General features: G+C 33.5%; 2 protein-coding genes across 3 annotated transcripts; one reads left to right on the top strand and one right to left on the bottom strand.

The window, feature by feature from the left end:
- Positions 1-273: 273 nt before the first annotated feature.
- LOC145579358 (peroxidase 19-like) lies at positions 274-4,659 on the bottom strand. Of its 2 annotated transcripts, XM_081636595.1 has the most exons (5): positions 4,273-4,659; positions 2,622-2,734; positions 2,534-2,582; positions 1,066-1,231; positions 274-946 (listed from the first exon to the last, which is right to left on the bottom strand). In XM_081636595.1, exons 1-5 carry the CDS (start codon positions 4,591-4,593, stop codon positions 534-536), a joined length of 1,062 nt encoding a protein of 353 aa, XP_081492721.1. In that variant the 5' UTR covers positions 4,594-4,659; the 3' UTR covers positions 274-533. The 2 variants fall into 2 exon arrangements, with proteins under 2 accessions (XP_081492721.1, XP_081492720.1); XM_081636594.1 differs by having other exon boundaries at positions 2,534-2,734.
- A 10,459-nt stretch (positions 4,660-15,118) lies between these two features.
- On the top strand, positions 15,119-21,676 carry LOC145579357 (uncharacterized). Its single transcript, XM_081636593.1, has 4 exons — positions 15,119-15,617; positions 16,379-16,458; positions 16,544-16,602; positions 21,111-21,676. Exons 1-4 carry the CDS (start codon positions 15,366-15,368, stop codon positions 21,413-21,415), a joined length of 696 nt encoding a protein of 231 aa, XP_081492719.1. The 5' UTR covers positions 15,119-15,365; the 3' UTR covers positions 21,416-21,676.
- The last annotated feature ends 615 nt before the right edge of the window (positions 21,677-22,291 follow it).

Genomic DNA, 22,291 nt, shown 5'->3' with positions numbered 1-22,291 from the left:
TAAGATGATGCAGAGTACTTCTTTAAGATAATGATTTTTAAAAATTTATTCAATACGCAAAGGCACTACTCTAGGGAGATGATGGATAACAAATTTTCAAATGCCTCTTGACATTATGCAACCAATAATAAAATGTTAACTACTACACAAACATCCTCTAACAATGAGTCAAATTCTAAATGGAAAATAAGCCCCATTGTTGAGTTTAGAGACAATTAACTAGCTATCTATCTCCATGTACTTGTCTACTACGAAGTACTTCGTATTGATAATGAGTAGCTAATTATTTTGGAAATTAGCTTGTCTCTTATTAAATTCAATTTGTAATTTTTTTCCACCTAAACAAATACATATCCACCCTCTATGTTATTGGTTGGGTCCAATTTCGTATAACTATTTTAAATACAATATTGGACATATCCAATAACTAGAGAGAAAATCGCACATCAAAAACAAATTAAAAATAAAAAAAAAAAATTGATGGGTATATGTATAAAATCCCATTACATGTGCCCGTAAAAAAAGAAATCCCATTACATGTGTGAACTACAATCTTTCCTCATTTCCCCATGTTTTCTTCCTCTTTTCACATGAATGTTTCCCATTTTTTCCATAGCTTGCGCAAATGCTTTGAAAAACTTCTGTTTATCCTTGGATAGACTTTGTACAATAGGCTTAGTTCTTGGATCTAAGTATAAGGCTTGGTCCGTCATCAAAATTCCCATATTTTTCTCTAGATTTCCATAATATGCATGATCAAATGTATAAGGTGTGGTAACATCAAATGGAACCACAATATCTTCATTTCCACCATGATGTGGGCAATACATTCTCAAAGCTTGCAACAACTTCGGATCAATGTTTGGTTGTGGTTGTTTAGTACCTTTGTAATTGTATATTCGATTGATAATGTACTTGCAATGTGAATACCCTATTGTATGTGCACCTGACATAGACAAATTTTAAAATTGAGGTATCAAAGTAAAGCAATATGAAAATTAAAGGTGGAAAATAGAGATAGATAAATTTACACATTATACAATAGTATTGTGATCTGCCACTAACCTGAAAGAACAACGAGATCCTCCATATTTAGCCCTTTTGAGTTGAATAGCTTCAAGAGCTCATCAACTGTGGCATTAGTTTGAGGAATGTTAGAAGGCACATGAGATGCTTTTGATATCTTTCCATCCCATTTTCCCTTCTTCACTTCATAATAAGGACCTCCTGCCTGTAATCATTCATACAATAATTTAATAACACTTCTTTATTGGCGGAAAAATAGGACATACAATTATTCTTTACCACCTTCAAAACAATTGTCACATGTAGGTATAATCGATCTAAAAACTTATAGTTGATCATGTAAAGCATGTCGACGTTTACATGATCAACTACATATATATACACACACGTATGTGATTAACATATGAGTATAATTATTCATAATATTTACTTAGAATTTTTTCTTCTTATACTTAGAATTAAATCTGAAGATTGTAAAAATTAGGATTTTTTTAAAAATTTAATCATCCAAATTCTAGATTTTTTTGTCAAGAATTTCATTATTTATTGTCTTTGTAAATTGTTCAAACAATATTAATTGACCACTACATATTGTCCATATATTAATTCCCACTATTGGGCTATTGGCTAGTTTAACATCTTGTTTTTTACAAGTCTCCAACTGCAGTGTTCTGTACATAGCTCAAAGCACCACAATTTGACCTTGCAGTTTGTGCAGCTTTTGACTCCCACTAATGAAGTATTATGATTTGCCCCATATAATTTGAGGAAACATACATATTATATGGTCTCATCATGCACTAATTATTTCAATATAATTTGTCCTACTTGCTAAGAAATCTAGAAAGATTTTTCATTGTCACGGGTTAATTTTGGTTTTTTCTTCTAAGAAAAAGGTTGATCTGATTTTGTCGTTTGATTTCGGTTTAAGAGTCTCTTCTCCAGGCTAATACAATAAACCAAATTAGAGTATTTGTTTAATCTTAACTTGAATTTGTTTTCTTGTGCAAAAGTTGGCATGGATATGTTTTGTAATTGTCTTAGGTTGGCTTTGAGTTGCACTATTTTCTTGTCCTTCTCAAGTTGTAACAAATTAAAAATGATGAGTCGTCCTATCATTAACAACTTAAATGAGGTTTACGTGAAGATGAATAGGTGATCTGAAGTCAAAGCTCGTATAATCAATAATTGACCTAGCCTAATCAAATCATATGTATTCAATTAAATTGGAGTGAATTTAAAGACAAAATAGTTGAAAAACATTTTGATTCTTATAGTTATCTTTTCCAAGGTTCAAAATCCATTTTCGATTAGAGAAGGCTACCCATACGAAGAAAAAGTCCAAAATTCGGCTTGAGAGTAATTACTATTATAATTCTCAGTTTTTAAGGATGAATAATTTTGTCAATACACATTTATTTAGTCTTGCTCCTAGAAATTTTTATGTACAAAAATTTGACACATTAGTTTTCAAGTTGGTAAAAGAAATAAGATTAGGACAACTTACCAAATGAACATAATCCCTAGTTGAGATTGTAAGAATGTCTATACAAGATACAACTCCTGGACATTTGCCCTCTACTAGAGCTTTGGCTTTGTTGATACCTTCGAATGCTTCAATAGGTAAATTCTTGTTTTGTGATGCATCTCTTTCGGCTAATTCTTTGCTTCCTGGCTTAGACGATATCAATATTGATGCATCACATCCCTAAACAAAAAAATAGTATGTTACCATAATTTAATCACGTAAAAGGACATAATCTATTTTGATAATTCCTAAGAATGTATTAGAATTAAACACCGAAAAAACATAACATGTTTTAATAATTCTCAACTGTTATAACAAAACTATAGTGGCCGATTGTTCAACTTATATTTATTACTTTTAAATCGAATTATTATATTGTGGTTTGAATTCCCTGATAATAAGATGATTATATTTAACAGAAACACATTTCTTGAAGAGGAGGGGGAGGGGGGGTGAGGGGTGGTTTAGATGATCAAAGGGGTGAGTAAGATTGTCAATTTGTCATGGACCTTTTGGTCTTTCTAAAAGCCTAAAGAATATTCTTACTTTCTACCTTTTAAGGACACCATTGTTTTTATGTTCGGATAAACCCTAGAGTTGCATCACATTACACTTTACTGTGTGCAACAACTAGTCAATTTTCCATTAACAAGAACACATAAATTTCCATCGTTTTCAATAATTATTATTTTCCTTTTTAGTGCAATACACTATACTCATCAGTGTACCATCATCATAAATTCTTAACATGCATTGGTCCTTCCCTCAAACTAACAGAACTAACCCGAAATCATTGGACCATCATCATCATCATGTATTTACTACCTACGCTACAAAATACTATAGACACTTACTCCAATTTGCACAAGAACTAATTAAATTAAGACACTAACAAAGAGAGTGTAAAGGTGAAACAACAAGCGGAAAATGAGTGACTGTTAATTATTTATGGAGTAACAATATTAGGTCCTGTTCTTTTGAGCTTTTGAGTAAGCTAAACAAAGCAGAGCAGAGCATATTTTAGCATAGTATAGTAATCACAACAACTCAAAAGGACAGGGAGGTCAAATCTTATACGGTACAAAAATATTACAAGAGAATGAATTGTTGTGGGTGAGTGAGGGTAATATGGTAAACTTTTCTTGCAATAAATGGAACAAAATAAAAGTTTAAAAACATTAAAGAATTGTACCAAAAAATTAAATAAATAAAAAACATTTAAGAAAGAACTATTAGCAATGGATGGAGTATAATGTATCTTATATTAAATTCAAGAAATCCACCACCATTTTATACATACCGAAATGGTTAATTAAGTAATGAACATATTCACAAAATCATATATGCATTTTTTTTTTTTTTTTTGAGAGCACGTAAACAAATAGCAAATTGTTATAATCAATACTTCACAACATATAGATATGAATTACATACGTGCTTTAAAATAGTTAAAGTGTAAAACCGAATTTGTAATTAAGATTCTAATCAAGGAGCCTAGTGTACTAGTCATTTTTGGGATTAAAAATATAATTAAAGAAGAATAGTTTGGAAAGTATATGATATATTAAAAGTATATTACATTACATTAATTGTTACTATTCATATAACAATTGTATCATAATCATTAAGTAGCCCTCAACCTACATATATCTGTGTTTATAACATAAAATTATAGTTATTAGATAGATAATGTAATGTTGTGCATGAATATAATGTACCTCAACAAAGCAATCATGGAAGAAAAGCCGAACAGTGGCGGAAGCAATAGCGGGAGCAGCTTTAAATTGCTCCGACGTGACGGAAGCCACAAGCTTCTCCACCTCAGAGCACGTCTTGGCGTAGTAATCTATCGATAGCTGCCGGTGGTGGCCGTGAGTGGCGTTTCGAGCGGTTGTGATCACCGGCGGAGGCGGACCGCTCACGATAGAATGTGAGGTGGTTATGGTGGTCAAGAGAATAATAAGGATGGTACATAGTGTAGGGGTAACGTAGGAGGTAAAAGAAGAAGAAGGAGAAGAAGAAGAAAAAAGAGAGGACATGTTTTGTTTAGGAATTAGGATATGGGCAGCTTAAGGACAAAGTGAAAAGTGTATGTCCAGGAGTCATTTTGTGTGCAGAAAGAATATATGGAAAAATATTGTAAGGACCACTTATGAACGAAAATTTTAACTTATGGTGTAGGATGGTCATTTCATGTATAGTCTTGTAAATTTTGACTTATTATATGGATTATTATATAATGAAGTATAATATAATAGTATTTGTAAAATAATACTAAGCTAGTATGTGTAATGTAAATAAAAAGTACGTAGTATATTGAGAGTTAATGTTAAAAAATTTTATAAGAACTAAGATAAAATATCAATTTATTAATTAAACATGGGTATAATTAACGTTAATATTACCCCAATATCTTGCAGAGACTCGATTTGTTAATTTAAGAAAGGATGAGTGGATTAAATAAGATGGAGACTATTTTCAAATTTCAAGTGTATGGCCTTAAATTGCAAGGATTATCTATACCACTTTGATAGTTTGATGGTATATATAAATATATGTGTAAAGGAGCACCTTTCTGTAATCAATTAAACGATTTTCTACCCTTTGTCTCTTCTAAGAAGTTGAAGTTATAGAACTAAAGTTTAATTTACTTCCAACAAAGTAATCACTTTTTGTTTGAAATTATGTAATTCAAAACTAGATAATGTGGATGTTATAAATTTATGGACTTAGAGCCTGTTTTGATTTACTGAATTGAAGTGACTGAATTGAATTGTTTATGAGAGAAGGAAATTAGGAACCTAGCTGAATTGAGTTGAATTGAACTAAACTGAAATTAGGCCCTGTTCTCGTCAGATTATTTTCAGTTCAGTTCAGCTCTAATAAGTTCAGTTCAGCTCAGCTTCTAATTTCCTTCTTTCATAAAATATTCAGTTCACTTCAGCTCTTATAAGTTCAGTTCAGTTCAATTCAGCTCATTTCATTCAATGAAAACAGGCCCTTAAACCAAAGAGAACATACCCTTATTAATAAAAGTACTCGTATTCAATTTATAAATAATACTGTAGTAAGTTGAAGAAAACTGTACAATAAAAATAGAGGTATAAATTTGGTGTACTTGATGGTATTGCGCATTTGCGCAACAGAAAGCAATGTAGTGGGATCCACAGGGCAATCAACTTCAAGCTTCAACACCTACCCGTGAATGCCACAAAAGTAACTAGGTACTATTTTAAAAGATCCTATCAAGCACGTTACTTTTTTTTTTTTTTTTTTTTTTTTGAGGGACTATCAAGTACATGACTTAAATTCTTGCAGTTGCTTTTTTCAAGTTGTTCTGTTATTTTTTAGTTTGCTCGTTAAAGCTTAACCTAACAAAATTTATAAATAATTAGAGGTTATGTATGTACTAAACAATTCATTACTTATTGACATAACTCTTTTTTTTTTTTGGTTTTGGTTTGATTCTATAAATGTTCAATGATCAAAGGTTACCGCAAATTATATTATAGTTGAACCCGGCAAATGACAATACTACAAATTATGTTGTAAGTTCTGTACAAGATACTATATCTATTATATGCATACATAAATACTCACGTCGTGGTATGTTTTTTCTTCTACTATAATCAATTAATTTGTATTTAAACTCATTTAAATTTAAGTGAACTTATTTGAGCAAAGTAATGGCCTAAAAAAAAAAAGTAAACCTTAGGAAAAATTAACATTTGCTACCAGCAAAAGAATCGTGTGTCACATTTTTTTTTTTTTTTATTTATTTTGCTACCATCCAAATCCCTTAAATATATATTTCACTACCAAATGGGTTATGGCGTTACTGTTTTTGTTAGTTGGGTTTAGCCACCGTTCAACCACCTTGCAGCCACCCTTCCACCTCTCCTCAACTACCACCCCTCCCCCTGCCGGCACCGGTGCGACCCCACCCCCTTCCCTTTCCCCCACCTACGCAACCAACCCCCATCCCTTTTCCCGTTCTTAGCTTGCTGCCCCGACCCCCACCCCGAATCGGAAACCACCCCCTTTCCCTTCCCCCCACCAGAAATCAGCCTCTCTCCTTGATCCCCCCACCGAAATCGACCCCCCCTCCCCTTCCCCTACCCTTTCGGCCATCCCTAATCCTAAACCACCAGCCCCAAACCACCGTAAACGAATTTTAGGGTTTCGCTTAGGTGGTTTTGGGGTGGTAATATAGGGCTAAGGATGGCCGAAAAGGGTAGGGGTAGGGGAAGGGGAGGGGGGGTCGATTTTGGTGGAGAGAACGGGGAGGGGGGCCGAATCTGATGGGGGGAAGGGAAAAGAGGTGGTTTCCGGTTTGGGGTGAGGGTCGGGGCAGCAAAAAGGGGAAAAGGGAGGGGAGGTTGGCTGCGTAGGGTGGGGGAAAGGGAGAGGGGTGGGTTCACGCCGGCGCTGGCAGAGGGGAGGGGTAGCAGTGGAGGTGGATGGGCTGGCAATTGAGATGGATGGGTTACTTTTTTTTTTTTTGAATAAACTTAACAAAGTCTTAACGAATTCCGTTAAGTGGTAGTGAAATTTTAATTATGTGATTTTAGGTAGTAGCAAAATAAAATAAAAAATTAAACAGGTAGCAAATGTGACACAAGGTTCTTTCGTTGGTAGTAAATGTCAATTTTTCCTAAACCTTATTACTCAATATAATTTTCAGTCAACTTAAATAGCTCTAATTAATATTTATCATGATTTACCTTTTCCAACCTTATCTAATTGACTAATTAGTACACCACTACTTCTTTTCTTCTTCATAGAGCTTTTAAATTTTTCACGGGTGTTTGTGGAGTAATTGATAGTCAATGATTCTCATCAAAGAAACATAATTAGATTGTCGCTTATTAGATGAGCTAAATTTAATAACTTTCTCATCTTCTATTCACTAGTAGAAAATAGCAATTTCCTACCGGTTTAAAACCCTCCTGTGCCACCGGTTTTGAACCGATGGGCATTTGGGGGTGGCAATATTCGATTGAAAAGCCACCGGTTCAAAACCAGTGACAAAAACAAGTATTGCCACCGGTTAACCGGTGGCAATAACCCTTCCAGCTTTATTTTTTTGTGTGTATTAAATATAAATGCCACCGGTTAACCGGTGGCAATGTACATATAATTTTTTTTTTTTTTGTCTTTTTCAAAAAGAAATATAATTGAACAATTAAATAAAAAAAAAACTAACATCAAAATATAAATCGAACAATATCAATCAATATAATCGAAAATTTACAATATATAATCAAAAAAAAAATTACAATATAAATCAATAAAATCGAACAATTACAACATATAAATCAAAAAAAAAATGCAATATAAATAAAAAAAAATTACAATATAAATAAAAAAAATTACAACATCAAAATCAAAAAAACCCCATACAACATCTAAATCAATATTCTTGCATCTTGATTCTTCGGTTTAAGATCTAAATTAATATACCTGCACCAATTACAACAAAAAAATAAATCGATTAAAATAAATAAGCTGAGAAAAAAATAAAAAAAAACCCAGAACGATCTGCATGTACCCTTAAATCGAATAAAATCAGTTAGAAAAACCCAAAAAAAAAACCCACAAAAATAAAAACAAAAACCCAGAAATTAGTTAAAAACCCAGAAAAAAATAGAAAAAAAAACCAGAATTAAAATCGATTAAAAACTCAGAAAATACCAAAATGGATTAATTAAACCCAGAAAAATCAATTAATTAAACCCAGAAAAATCCAAAAATCGATCAATTAAACCCAGAAAAATCGATTAAAATCCAAAATCGATTAATTAAACCCAAAATTAAATCCAGAAAAATCGATTAAAATCGAATTAAACCCAAAATTAATTCGAAAACCTCGAATAATTTTGGATTAAAATCGAATTAAACCATAACCTCGATTAAATTCGGTGTTGCTCATACATGTGTTCACGGTGTTATTGTTGCGGTGGTGGTCTTCGAATGAAGGAGAAGGAGAAGGAGACGAGAAGGAGAAGAGGGAGAAGGAGATCGAAGGAGAAGAGAGAGAAGGAGATGAGAAAGAGAAGGAGGAGAGGGGAGAGAGGAGAGAGGAGAGAGAAAGAGAGGGGAGAACAGAAGGAGACGGGGAGAGCAGGAGAGAGAAAGAGAGCGGCTGAGAAAGAGTGGAGTGAGTTAGGGTAAGGGGATTATAAAGGGGGGCTTTTTTTTTAATAACAAACCCACCGATTCAAAATCGGCGGGAATAATATTTTCCCCACCGCTTCAAATCAAACCGGTGGCAATACTATATCCCCACAATCCCGCCCATTTTTCCCCTTTTTTCCCACCGGTTTTTAAAAACCGGTGGCCATTGAGGGGTGCCTTTTTGCTTTTTTCTACTAGTGATTATTGTCCTTTAATTTTTGTCTTCATTCTCCCACATCCTCTGGTGAATCAATATTAATGCTCACATAACCCAACTAATTACAAGTATTATTAACAACTCCCTTTGTCCCTTAATTAGATTTCTATTTCTCTCTATTATGTGAGGAATAAATAATGCTAGAAGTAGGAATCTAATTAAGGGACAGAAGGAGTATTACTCCAGTAATTGTTTACTTGGTTTGCTATTATGCTAAACATTGAAGCATAGGCAGAGAATGTTAGGTGAAATAAACAACTACTCCTCGTACTAGTTATTTTAGGCTAAGGGCCTGTTCACATTTCTGAACTGAACTGAACTGAACTGATTGGAGCTGAACTGAACTGAACTGAACTGAATAGAACTTATTGGAGCTGAACTGAACTGAATAAAACTTATTGGAGCTGAACTGAACTGAACTGAACTGAGCTGAAATGAATATTTTATGAGAGAGGGAAATTAGAAGCTGAACTGAACTGATTGGAGCTGAACTGAACTGAACTGAGCTGAACTGATTGGAGCTGAACTGAAATTAAGTAAATGTAAACAGGCCCTACGCATAGACAGAGAATTTTAGGTCAAAACAAGAATAAGAATTTTATTTTGAGATAGTGAAAGTACTACTCCAGCTACTTAATTGAAGCATACTAGCTACAATATGAATTTCAAACATAAACTTTTTTTTTTTTTTTTTTGAGGAAAACATATTTGTTTTTTAAAGTAAGCTTCTTCGACATCTTAAATAGCATACTTCCTCCGTTTCGTAATAATCGTAACATGTTGACTTTTGCACTATTCATATACTTATTTTGACTTTATTTTTTACCTATATATAAAAAAAAAAACATATGTTGCTATGTAAAATATTTTTAGATTAGTATATTTTCATTAGATTAAACTTTTATATTTCTTAATAATATATACGGAGTGACTATAAATATTAATGGTCAAAATTATGCGTTGACATGTGTGCCAGTCAAAATACTGCGAACTTGCAATTATTATAAAACGGATAGAGTAAGTAACTATTTATCACGAAGGTAAGAGAGGAAGTACTTTAAATTTACATCGATTATTTAAGTACTTTAGAACAATCCCTCACTATTCATTTCTTCTTAGCGTCTGTTCTGATTTATTGAACTGAGCTGAACTGAACTGAACTTAACTAAACTGGATATTTTATAAGAGAAGAAAATCAAGAACTAAAGTAAACTAAACTGAAAATAATGTGAAAACAACAAGCCCTTAATTTGTTACTCTTTCTCCCTACCCCCTCCCTTGAAAACGAAAACTCGACATTAATTTTTTTTTTAAAAAAATGTATATGTGGCTGTGTTATTTACTGAGAATTTATGATGTGCATAAATTCTACGAGTAAGGTGTAAGTGTAACCGTGTAAGTTCCCACTTCAAATTGCACATGGTCTCAACTATTGCTTTACTTCATATTTTACGTAACAAGTGGCCAGCTTTTTGCTCACCATTTCTTCCATTTTTTTGTGTCTACTTTTTTCATCAACTTTTAGTCATTTGACCTTTTTTTAATGAAAATAAACCAAAAACAAAAAATTAGAAGAAGAAATTCCAGTTGAGAAAGTTGAGTTTACTTCCCAAACAATAAAGTGGAATCCTACTCGTATTCATAGTCCTAAAAACAACCCTTCATTCGACTTACAAAGCAATTTCACCTGAAATACTTTTTACTCCTTTTTTTAAGTGTTACACTTATTAAATTCGATCGTGATTTAATAAGTGTTACACTTCCTTTTTTTTGGCAAAAAGCTACATAAAATATTATATCTCTCTCCTTTCATGGTCCCCACCCAAACCCACTACTATTTTTTTTTATTATATCTCTCCTCTCACATTCATTACGTTTCAATAAACTATTAACCCTACTATCTTTCTTTTACAATTTTTTAATACTCCAACTACCCCACTTACCTCTTATCTATTTAAGTCAATTAAATTGCCTAAAATTATATGTGCAGGTCAAACTGTAACACTTAAAAAAACACGGAGGGAGTAGCATTTTTAAGGGCCTGTTCTGTTTAGCTTAATTTCAGTTCAGTTCAGTTTAATTAATTTCAATTCACTTCCTAATTTCCTTCTTTCATAAATAATTTAGTTCAGTTCGGTTCCAATCAGTTCATTTCATTTCAGTTGTTTTCGGTAAATCGAAATAGGACCTAAGTTTAATCAAACAATTGTATAACGACTATTGACATCGAATCATTCATTATTATTTCTTATGTTTCCAATTAAAAAAAAAATTGTACTCCCTCTGTTTTTTTTTCTTTAATTTGCATTAGTTTGACTGGCACATTTGGCGGGACGCAACTTTGACCATTAATATCTTTAATTGTTAATTAGTAAAAAAAAACAAATTTATATTATGAAACTAGACTTTATGACGAATCTAATGATATATTATATAATAATATTTATTTATTTTATAGAGGTAAAAAAATTAAGTCAACCATAATATGTAAATAGTGTGAAAATCAAAGTGATGCATTTAAAAAAAACGGAGAGAGTAGTTATTGTATGATTACCTCCTCATCAAAAAGAATGATTTAAGTAGAGGAAAAAAAACAAACATAGAATTGAGTTACAATGGTACAAACTATGAAACTAGGACTTTCATGTTTTTCAGGGTAAATTGCAAATTTTGATAAATAATTGTGAACATTATGTTGAATTGAATGCATCCATGCAAGAAAAGATGTGTGGATAGGAGAGCATGCCTTTTTGAATGAGATAATTTAAAGGCGTAGGACCATCATTCACTTTATATAGCAATATTGTTTTAATAAACCTGTTCAAATAGTAAAAGTAGCCTGAACATACACTATGACTCGAATCTTCTTCCTTAACAAAATACTGTAACAAGTTGTGGTTGCCCTCATTCTCTGACCATTGAGGGTAGCCACCCCCGTCATCCCTTTCCTAGTTTTTATTTATTACTTCCAAAGTTTTAATCTTGTTAGTGGATCAACTCAACTAAAAGATTAAGTTGATGATTGAGGCCTAAAAATATGTTTTATACTCTATCACTCCCCCTCACTTGAGAGGTCATTTGGGCTTGAAATGTGGATGCAACACCGGTCTATCCATACCCGGCGCGAATTAATTCTATTTTGAAGGAGGGGTGGATGAGATTCGAACCCGTGACCTCATTACGTTAGCTCTGATACCATATTAGTAGACCAACTCAACCAAAAACTTAAGTTAATAGTTGAGGCCCAGTAACATGTTTTATATTCTATCAAATCTAAACATGGAATTATGGAAGTAGGCTATGCCAACTTAAGTTGATAGTTGAGACCCATGAATATGTTTTATATTCTATAAAATCTAAACATGGAATTATGAAAGTAGGCTATGCCGGAACATGACTCAGGTAGAGTGTTTTAGGGTTGCTTAGGCCCGTCTCGTAGCTTAGCTCACTGGTTACGTGTCATGTTTTGCCAAGGCAAAATGTTCAATCATGTGGCTCAGTGACGACTCATGCTATCGTACAATATATTGTATTATGCTTGAGTACCTAAGTCAAATTTCGCTTTAATTTAACGTGTTTTACTCTGTTGATTCTTAGATTGTTTGCATCTTGTCTTGTTGAGCTATTTTCACAACAAAAATAAAATAAAAATCATGGCCTATCTAGACTTGAATTCATAACCGTTTACTTTATTCTCTACCAACGTATGATCTCCATCTTTTCTTCCTAAAAGAAGCAAAGATGTAAGTACCAAAGCTAGAAATGAGTTTTAGCAACGGATTTTAAAATGATTTAATTGGCGTAAGGGCCTGTTCTGATTTATACAACTGAGCTGAATTGAATTGAACTGAATTGATTGGAGCTGAACTGAATATTTTATGAAAGAAGAAAATTAGGAACTGAACTGAATTGATTGGAGCTGAACTGAACTGATGAACTGAAAATAAGCTAAAGAAAACAGGCCCTAAGTTGGACAATAAAAAGGCATGATTACGATATTGAAATCAAAGAAAAACAAGGGTATAAATATATAATGTAGAAAAAATCCCGGCTTGTTTCATAAACAACATAATTTATTAATGTTAGATTAAGTTTTACAACTATAATGTACAATATAAACAATTTGAAAAGCATGAGTACAACTTAAAAGTCAAAGAAACACAAGGTTACAATGTAAACAATACCTTTAATTTAGTTTAGACAAGTTAAGTTAAAATAAATTTCATAAGCAACATAATTTAATAATGTTGTGGTAGATTATGTAAAATGTAGACAATTTGAAAAGAAGAGTACAACTTAAACCAAACATAATTTGGCTTAAAGGTCACATGATCAAATTCCACTAGGGCTCTTTGGGGGTGAGGATTTCATTATCCTTCCCTCTCACTTTCCAATGATTTGACTTACACCTAGCTAAGAGAGGTATCGATTCACTAGAAATTGTACAGCTTAAAAATTAAAGAGATACGTACAATGTTAAAAATACCTTGATTTTATTCGGCAAATACAAGTTTATTTGCCAGATAAACGAATTTTTGTTAATCTGGTGACATTTATGTGAATATATTGAAAAAGCGTGGTCATTTATTCAGTACTTTTGGTGAGTTGTCCAATTACTGTTTGCAACTTGCATTTAGGAAATTACACATATACCCCTCAACTAGTACATAAAAAGACGCATGTACCTTTCCACTGGTACTTGAAAAGATGATTATACCCCCAAATAAACAAATTTTGTTTATCTGGGGAATTAACTGGGCACAACTCGAATTTATTTACTACAAATGTGATTTGTCCCACAATAATTGACACACTCAAACTTGACGTGTATGCCACTGCAATTGTTTGGCTTTAAACTTATATAATCAAATATTAAATTAGTATTAAAAATATAAAAGAAATTGACTGTATAAAGCAGCTTCGTATATATTAATACCTGTATAACAACTTATTTCATAATATTTTTAATACGTTAATAAATAGTATGTTCAAAATTAATATAGTTTGTAGTATATATGTATAATTAAATATTGTCAAATATGTCAATTATTTGGAAATACAGTAAGTGGACATTACATTAAAACAAATTTAGATTAGTTTTTTCAAATAAGTTCATAAAATAAAGGAAATTTTTGAAAATAACACCATAAATTTCTCAAAAAATGGACTATTACACTATGTATTTTCAAATTTTTATTATAACACCACATAAAAAACCCAGAAATTGGATTTCACCACCGTTTAACAGATTCTTGGATGAAATCCGTTAAGTGGGGGCCACGCTGCCACATGTCACCGTATTATTGGTTTTAAAAAAGAAAACTTTCAAAAAAAAAGAAAAAAATAAAAACCCCAAAAATACACCCAGCCACCCCATCCCCACCACCGGTACCCCTTCCACGCCAGAACCCCCCCAGACACACCTACAACCACCGAAATCCATCACATCCACGGCCATGGAAACCCAGAGCACTTCCGATAACCACCACCGCATTTTTCAGACTTCCCCGAGAATAAAACAGCAGCTAGCGGTCGAAATCGACTGATTTAGGGTCGAATTCAACCATTCAGGCCCTAAACCGGCCGATTTCAACACACTAGTGGCCGTTTTGATGGCGGACTATGAGTTGTGTGCGATTTTGGTTGGCTAGATTTAGGGAATTGGGGGTTGTGGTTAGCAACCCACAAATCAACAATTGCAGCCTCAATTAAGGGGGGAAGTGGTGGTTTTCGGGGAGGAGGAAGGGGGGTAGGGGTAGTTAGGCTGGTTTCGCCGGTTTTGATGGGGGAAGGGGGTGCCAGCGACTGGGGCAGGTGGTGCCGGTGGTGGAGCTGGCTGGGTTAAGGTTTTTTTTTATTTTTAATTTTTAATTTTTTTATTGAAATTCTTCTTAACCAATAGATTTATGACACGTGTCTGTTAAAGGCCCATTAACGGATTCCATCCAAGAATTCGTTAAACGGTGGTGAAATCCAATTTCTGGGTTTTTATATGGTGTTATATTAAAAATTTGAAAATATATGGTGTTATAATCCATTTTTTGAGATTTTTGTGGTGTTATTTTAAAAAATTTCCTAAAATAAATTCAACAAAATAAGCGGAAGAGGTTATTTCAAGCCCATTTTTGTGACATGATCTCACTTTGTTCACTACTTAAAAGTGAAAAGTATGACCCAACCCAGACTATCTAACCAAGTCCAATGCAATGCACCCAAAATCCCGAACAAAATTATTCATTTAACTTTGCCCAACAAAACTCCCGTAGACTGTAGCTCGTAAATTTGCTCACCACCTGTTCGATGAAATGCTTGATCGAACTCTTCAATAGAAAATCCCTCTCTTAACCTGGATTTAAATTTCAACCTTCTCAAAATTAATCTTTTAATTGTTGCAGAGTTGATTGTACCATCACTACAATGCAACGATTTTGCAAACTTGCATCTTCTTCAATTCATGGTATTGTCAATAAAACATTGTCTTCTTCACTACAAGAAGCTGCGACTGCTACCCCAGGAAACTTTCTGAAATGGGGTTCACTGGGTTTTGTTCGTACATCAAAATTTGCATCTGGGTTTTCTCCATTTGAAGTGAAACCATTGAATTCAATCATGGATGTTGAGCGAGCTAAGTATAAGACCCCTGAGGATCTTGCTACAATTTGGGATGATGTAAATGCTTTTTGACTTTACCTTGTTATTATTTATTTATTTATTTTTTAATTCCCAATTATTTCTTGCCTAATTTGAATATATTTGTTGTTTGGTTTGCTTTTCAATGTTGAAGCCTTAATCCCAATTGAACGGATTAGTAAATGGGTTTGACTAAGTTTTATGCCAGTTGTTACCGCGATCCTTTGCCTTTACCCAGGCTGGGGACTGGCAGTGAGTGGGAAAGAACAATGCTGGAATTGTGTTTATTGAATTGGTATGTTTAGGTTTAAGTTTAGGTAAATTTGTGGGTATAAATTGTTTGATTTTATGTATGTAGAGAAATATTAGTGCTTTGCTGTCAAGTTACCATGCCTTCACATTGCTACTTTTAAGAACCAGAATGATATTACAGTTGACTATTAGCTTAGTCTACTGCAATGAGTGTGTTGATTGTGCATTCACAAAGTTTCGTTGCTATTGAAGGGGAACTGATATTGTGAGTTGTATTGTATATGCCTGAAGATGTATTAGCATCTTACTTAGCTCTGCTCGTGTCATTTGCAGTCTCAGGATATGTTCATAACTATAAATGGGATATAATCCGATTTCTGTCAAGCTTTGGACAAATTGGGCTTTTGAAATAACTTATCTGTGCGCAGTTAATCATAAAAGAGTGTATTTTTTACTTTCATGTCTTTGGGAGTTGGTATGTTTTGTTTCTTTTCTTGCATTACATGCCTTTGTAATATGCGCTTAATGTGGCTTTCCTTCATTTTCAGTTTCACTTAGGAAGAGGTCATATTGGTGCTACAATGAAAGCAAATATGTACAAGTTATTCGAGCAAAGGGCAATTGATTGGTATTCTCTTGTAGTATTGCTCATATAAATTGCTTCCTGTTAGTCTATGAAAATTTCTTATGATGCCTTTTTGTTGTTCTTGCAGTCAATATTTTGTCATTCCCTTGTGGAGAGGAAATGGATACACAACCATGTTTTCTCAAGGTGAGATTCCTTACAGAATAGATAATGAAAAGCTGCACATTTTAAAGCTAATTTACATCGGGACTTTAGAATTTTAGAATGGCTCACTTTGTGAAATAAAAAAATGTATAAATTTCTTGGTCATTACTATATTGGATGTAGATACAAGATAATATGATCAATCTATAACACTATCGAAATAGTCCTAAAATCCCAATAAAAGATCAGTATAACCTCTACCCCCACCTTCTAGGCTCTAGCATCTGCTTGGGTATTACAGCACAAACTTACAAAGCAACTGTCTATACTTCTACATGCCAGTGTGCCACTCTAAAAGAATGTCTGCAATAAGTTCGAATATTGCTGTTTTTGGCAAAAAATCATGCTGAGCTCTTCTTACTGCTCTGAATTGCAATACTCTGTAACTCAGGAGTTTCATAGCCAATTAAAATATAATGCTTGGTATGGTGAAATACTGTAGGTTTCTGCCTCTGATATAATAATACCTATCCACCGATATGACTTCCTGTCTTGCTGTTTGGTTTTTTAAATGTTCCAAAGCCCAAAGCAGCTTAGTGAGTAAAGCTCTATTCTAGATTACTCATTACTATGTTTTCGATGTTCCATCCTAAAGAACACATCATTTCATAAGAATTAATTTTAGCACTTATAGAAGAAAGAAAAAGACTTTGAAATTTTTGTTTTGCTTTTACAGCATGCAAATTTTTTAGATGTTGAATTGGTACGAAGAATGGAAGAGTGGGACCATGGAGGGGTTAAATGAGGGAGAGGGAGACCGAAAATGACTTGGTTGGAAGGAGTTAGAAAGGATATGAAGTGTATGGATTTCATGAGGATGAGACATTGGATCGTAAGGGATGGAGGAGGAAGATTTTTTCAAGGATTACACGGAATAATCACTTTTGGTTCATGTAGCCGACCCCACTTATGAGATTAAGGCTTTGATTGATTGATAAATTGGCTCTAGTTCGTTCATCAGTTTTTAGTGATAGGTATGCTGTTGACCTAGACGAAAATAGTGTCAATAATTCGGCTGAAAAGAATTAATTATGCTGTTGACTTAGACTTCTTTGGACTTTTATGATGAGCTTATTTGTCCCTAAATAACGTCTTTGTTTTTGTTGGAATTTTCTTGTATCGTTATATCACTTGTATGTATACCAGTATAGGAATTTAGTCACACTAGTATTAGGATTTACATTTTTCAACAGTTGGAGATGTCAACATGACAGCTTTACAGATAGCCTACAAATGCTACTGTATTCTGTATGCATGCTATATAGTGCATTGTGTCATGAACAGCATAAAATGGACTGGGTTTAGCCCTTTAGGATTTTATTAGGGTGTAATAAATCCATGCTAAGTGCAACTAGTAAATGTCCTAAGCACATCATACCTGTATTAGGTGATTTTCCTCTTCTTTCCCCACTTTTGTACTTACTTCAATCCATCCTGTAAAAGGTGTAAATTTATGAGGGGGATTACGCTCGAGCCTTTGTAATGGCTCTAAGTCATGAAAAAGAGAGATGTAGAAGTAGAGAGAATGAAGAGGAAGATGGGAAGGTTTGAGGTGAAACTGGAATAGGGCATATAAGGAAGAATGAGAGAAGTTCTATTTGAGGGTTTCTGCGACTACTACCCTAGGCCCCTATGATATAATACTGATTGGAATTGATCATCAATTGGAACCTGAGTACTTGTGTAGGTGCTTTAAGTAGTGCTTTAGAATTCTGATTTCTGATAGTTAATTTTGTGAGAAGTGTCCTGTTAAAAATAAAATAAAAATGTTGTGACAAGTAAGGCCTAGCAAATTACCAGAATTGCCTACTTAGATGATGTAGTCACTTTTTAGTAGGAACGTTGGCTGCTAGCCCATGCCTCGTAGTGTACTTGTAGATAAAAAATTTGCTTGGATAGAATTGTGAGTCTTCTACTTGTATGGTTGTACCTTATCTACAGTTGTTTTATCTATTCTGCTGCTTCTACCTTGCTTATTATTCTTGAGCTGGAGCATTGGGGTATTTTGAACTCCCTTCGTTTCATATTGTTCTTCCTATTTGAAATCTTTTTGTGAGACAAAATTGGCCAAAGTAGGAAGATCAATATGAAATGAAGGGAGTATTATTTAAGCTCATGTTAATCAACTCATATTTTTTTTCTGCCATGTTCAATGTAATTTAAAAATATCTGTCTTTCCTCCAGGCAAAGTTATTAGCAGCAATGTTACTTGGACTTATCTCCATTTGTTGATCCATAAAGAAGTTTAATATATCCATATTCATGCTACTTATGGTGAATTGAAGAATCTGAGTAATGCTGATTAGCAGGGCCGTCTCAAATATTTCAGAGGCCCTGTGCTAATTATAATAGCAAGCCCCTCAAATTGAATTTTTCTTTTCATCTTTTGGAAGATTAATTTGGTAGTGTTTCTTGAAACTTAAAATTTATTTAATTAATCTATAATACTCCACTGTTTATTTGATGTCTGACTTAATTTTAGGCATAAAAGAAAACTTGTATATCGTCATTAATAAATAATATTAGTCCAACTAGGGCTGTTAATGAACCGAGCCTTGATGATTGAGCTCTGCTCAAGCTTGAATGCTCCAAAAAGTGGAGCTCGACTCGTGGCTCGTTATTGGCTTGAGTCGTTATAAGTTCAATATTGAAATTAGGCTCATTTAGGCCCATAAATGCATAATTTACGTCACATAAGTACATAACTCTGTCTTTTCCTGGTTTATTTCCTTTAATCAATGATTAATTGAATTTGGTTAATTAATATAGAAGGAGAGGTAACAATTAAACATTTAACTTAACTTTTAAAAAAAATCTAAAATCAACTACTAAAATTCTATAAAAATGAAAAATCTGAACAAAAAAAATAAAATTACACATAGATTACTGGATCTAGCGTGCCTCATGAGCAATCCACAAGCAATATAAAAGGTTAATTAATCTTAATCTTTTACTTTTCTAGATCAAATTGTTGATTGATATTATTGGTTTTGCAGAAATATAGTGATTTGATGGGAAAATCTTAGGTGCCAATAATTTTACCAGTTATTAATTTGGGGAGAAAATTAATTATTAAACACTTCTCAAATCGTTTGATAGACTGATTAAATGGCAGAGAAGGGTAAGAGTCTTAAAAGGTTTTGTGGAGTTTTTGGGTATAAAATGATAATCAGCGGAAAATTAGCAATAAATGAAATTTTGAAATTTGACAACTTTATGGGAATTAAGTTCTAGGGATCTTTTAAAAAAAAGTTCTAGGAATCTGGTATAATTGTGTTTATTTAGCTTTGATGCGTGTGAATACAAGAAGTCAGAGGAAATGGGATTTTTTCTTTAAACAATTGGGCTTTGAAAATGTAGGGCCCTCAATATTATGGGGCCCTGTGCTAAGGGTCTGTTTGCACAGGCCCTTAGTCGGCCTTGCTGATTAGCAGTATTGCTTCCACTTTGACATGTGATGTAATTTATTTTGTGGAGCGCTCCATGTATCTTCTTAGCAATTACAGTAGCACCAGATACCCTGGTGATAGTATACATAATTGTAGGCTGCAAATAATTTGAGAATAGTTTTAACTTCAGGAACCCTCTTGAAGGAGATGAAGAGATAAGGGAGTGTCTTGGGCTCTCCCAATGATTCATTTATGCTCTTCAGCAGTGGTGCCTGAGCACTTAATATTGCCCATTATAACTGTTGCCTTCCTGCCAACAAGACACATATCTGAGAATTTCTGTTTGTCTAATTCTTGTTGCATACTTGCTACCATTTTTTATTCCCCTTCATACAATGTTTGAACTCTCTAAAGCCAAACTATCTTTTCTTATATAACTTTAGTGTTTAGTGTCCAGGATTCAACATCTGTCAGTGAAATGATTCATTTGACGGACAGTGCTAATGACATGCTTTTCTCAACTTTGGTATGCATGGCTCATGACATATATCTTCAAGTTCTTTTCTATTCTTTGCTTTTAGGTGTAACCTAGAGGCCCAACTGCCCAAACTAGATTGTGACTGAATATACCATCTGGTTCATACACACTACACAGTAATATGTAATAGGCTGTTCATTTTTAGGACTTTGAAGAATCTGGCATTATTGAGTTAAGCAGTCAGGTCAGCATCTTGCGGCCGGCTTGTGGGTTTTATTTGTTCATCTAATCGATAATAGAAAGTTTTCCACTCTTATCTCAGCTCTGTGTTTGACCTTGTATTCAAACTTAATAGATTAAATGTATGCTTGGACACTCGCTCTGTTTATTGCCCTCCCCAAATGAAATGTTGGAATCTTGCTGTAAAGATGTGCGTGTCATTGTTCAAAGTAGCATGAACTAAGACGCAACTAGCAATCAGTCTTTTTCCTTCTGTATGACAATGACAACTTTTGATATTTCCATGTATCAGCTGCAGATTAGTTGACTAATGATGAAATTCTTTAAATTTTGGGCATCTATTGTTCTATCCACTCAAACGTTTCCTGAAAAATTATTTGCAGTGAAGATCCCACACATTATTTTCACTGGACTGGAAGATTATAAAGCTCGAGGAACTCAAGCATCTCCTTATTTTACAGTTACACACTACACAGAATTTGCAGATACCAAAGACTTGGTACTTGTTCGCGGAGACGTAGTATTTACCAGCAAGCTCACTGATGAGGAAGCAAAAGTGCTTTTGGAGACCACTCAATCCTTTTATCTTAATGATGTAAGGTACAAATTAGTGGAACGGTTCAACAAACAGACCCAAGACTTCGAGTTCAAGGATGTGTTACAGGCCTTGAATATGCCTTCAATGTAATTTTTATACTTTTTTCCTCAAAATGATGATAGCTTTATTATATCTGTGGAATTTGGGAAACTATGTAGAATAAAGCTCGAGATGCAGATGAGTTTCTTGCTTCCCGCTCCTATTAAAGTTTTCTGTTACTTGCCTCAGTGTCCAATGCTTGTATTGTAATGCTCCGTGTGTAACTGATACTAATATTGATCACCCAATTGGACCACAACAATAACAACATTGTAACTTTTCCCACCCCAACCTCAACCCCATGTTGGTTGCCTGCTAGCAGAGTACACTTGAACATTATTGATGACTTCTCTTCGCCGCAATCAAGCTTGCTTTACTTGGGTCTTGAGGTTTAAAACGAAAATGAACAAGTTGAAGATACAAGAGTTGTAGCTCAAGAATTTTTTATTTTATTTTTTCAAATGATAGTACAGAGTAGTATAGCATATGTATCGTGCTATAGACATGTTGTTCAGTAATTGATGCAACTATCTTAAAACATTTGTCTAATTTATACAACAAAGTTAATGAAGGGTTAAAAGTTGTTTGAACGGTTGAACCTCATGAGTAAATAACTCCTAGAAATGTATACGTTTAAAATATCATTACTAGGCTAAACTAATCTAAAATTGGTTTCACTTTCATAAAAAATGATCTAAATAAGTAAATATAGGTCTTCATTAAGCGATTACAAATTTGCAATATGTGTTTATTGATGGAGACCGATTTCCTTCTATCACAGGGGAGGGAAGTTGACGAAATCTATAAAAAGAACCACAAAAAATAGTGAAGTAGACGAGATTTGATTTCAAATTTCGAATACCATTTGTAAGACTTAACTAATTAAACTAGTTGACATCCACTATAAAATCTTATAATTAACTACAA

The sequence above is a fragment of the Chenopodium album genome, chromosome 14 (genome assembly GCF_948465745.1).
Source record: "Chenopodium album chromosome 14, dcCheAlbu1.1, whole genome shotgun sequence".
In the NCBI taxonomy this organism is placed as follows: domain Eukaryota; kingdom Viridiplantae; phylum Streptophyta; class Magnoliopsida; order Caryophyllales; family Amaranthaceae; genus Chenopodium; species Chenopodium album.
The sequence above is the reverse complement of the archived record's forward strand: the minus strand, read 5'-3'. Positions and strand labels throughout refer to the sequence as shown.

Bases quoted from the DNA above. Each gene is read 5' to 3' on its own strand.
- LOC145579357 (XM_081636593.1), top strand. From the start codon at position 15,366: ATGCAACGATTTTGCAAACTTGCATCTTCTTCAATTCATGGTATTGTC. The intron at 16,459-16,543 runs GTATTCTCTTGT...TTGTTCTTGCAG, and splicing joins GAGCAAAGGGCAATTGATTG to TCAATATTTTGTCATTCCCT. The intron at 16,603-21,110 runs GTGAGATTCCTT...AATTATTTGCAG, and splicing joins CACAACCATGTTTTCTCAAG to TGAAGATCCCACACATTATT.
- LOC145579358 (XM_081636594.1), bottom strand. From the start codon at position 4,593: ATGTCCTCTCTTTTTTCTTCTTCTTCTCCTTCTTCTTCTTTTACCTCC. The intron at 1,232-2,533 runs GTAAGTTGTCCT...GAATGATTACAG, and splicing joins CTAGGGATTATGTTCATTTG to GCAGGAGGTCCTTATTATGA. The intron at 947-1,065 runs GTTAGTGGCAGA...TGTCTATGTCAG, and splicing joins GGATCTCGTTGTTCTTTCAG to GTGCACATACAATAGGGTAT.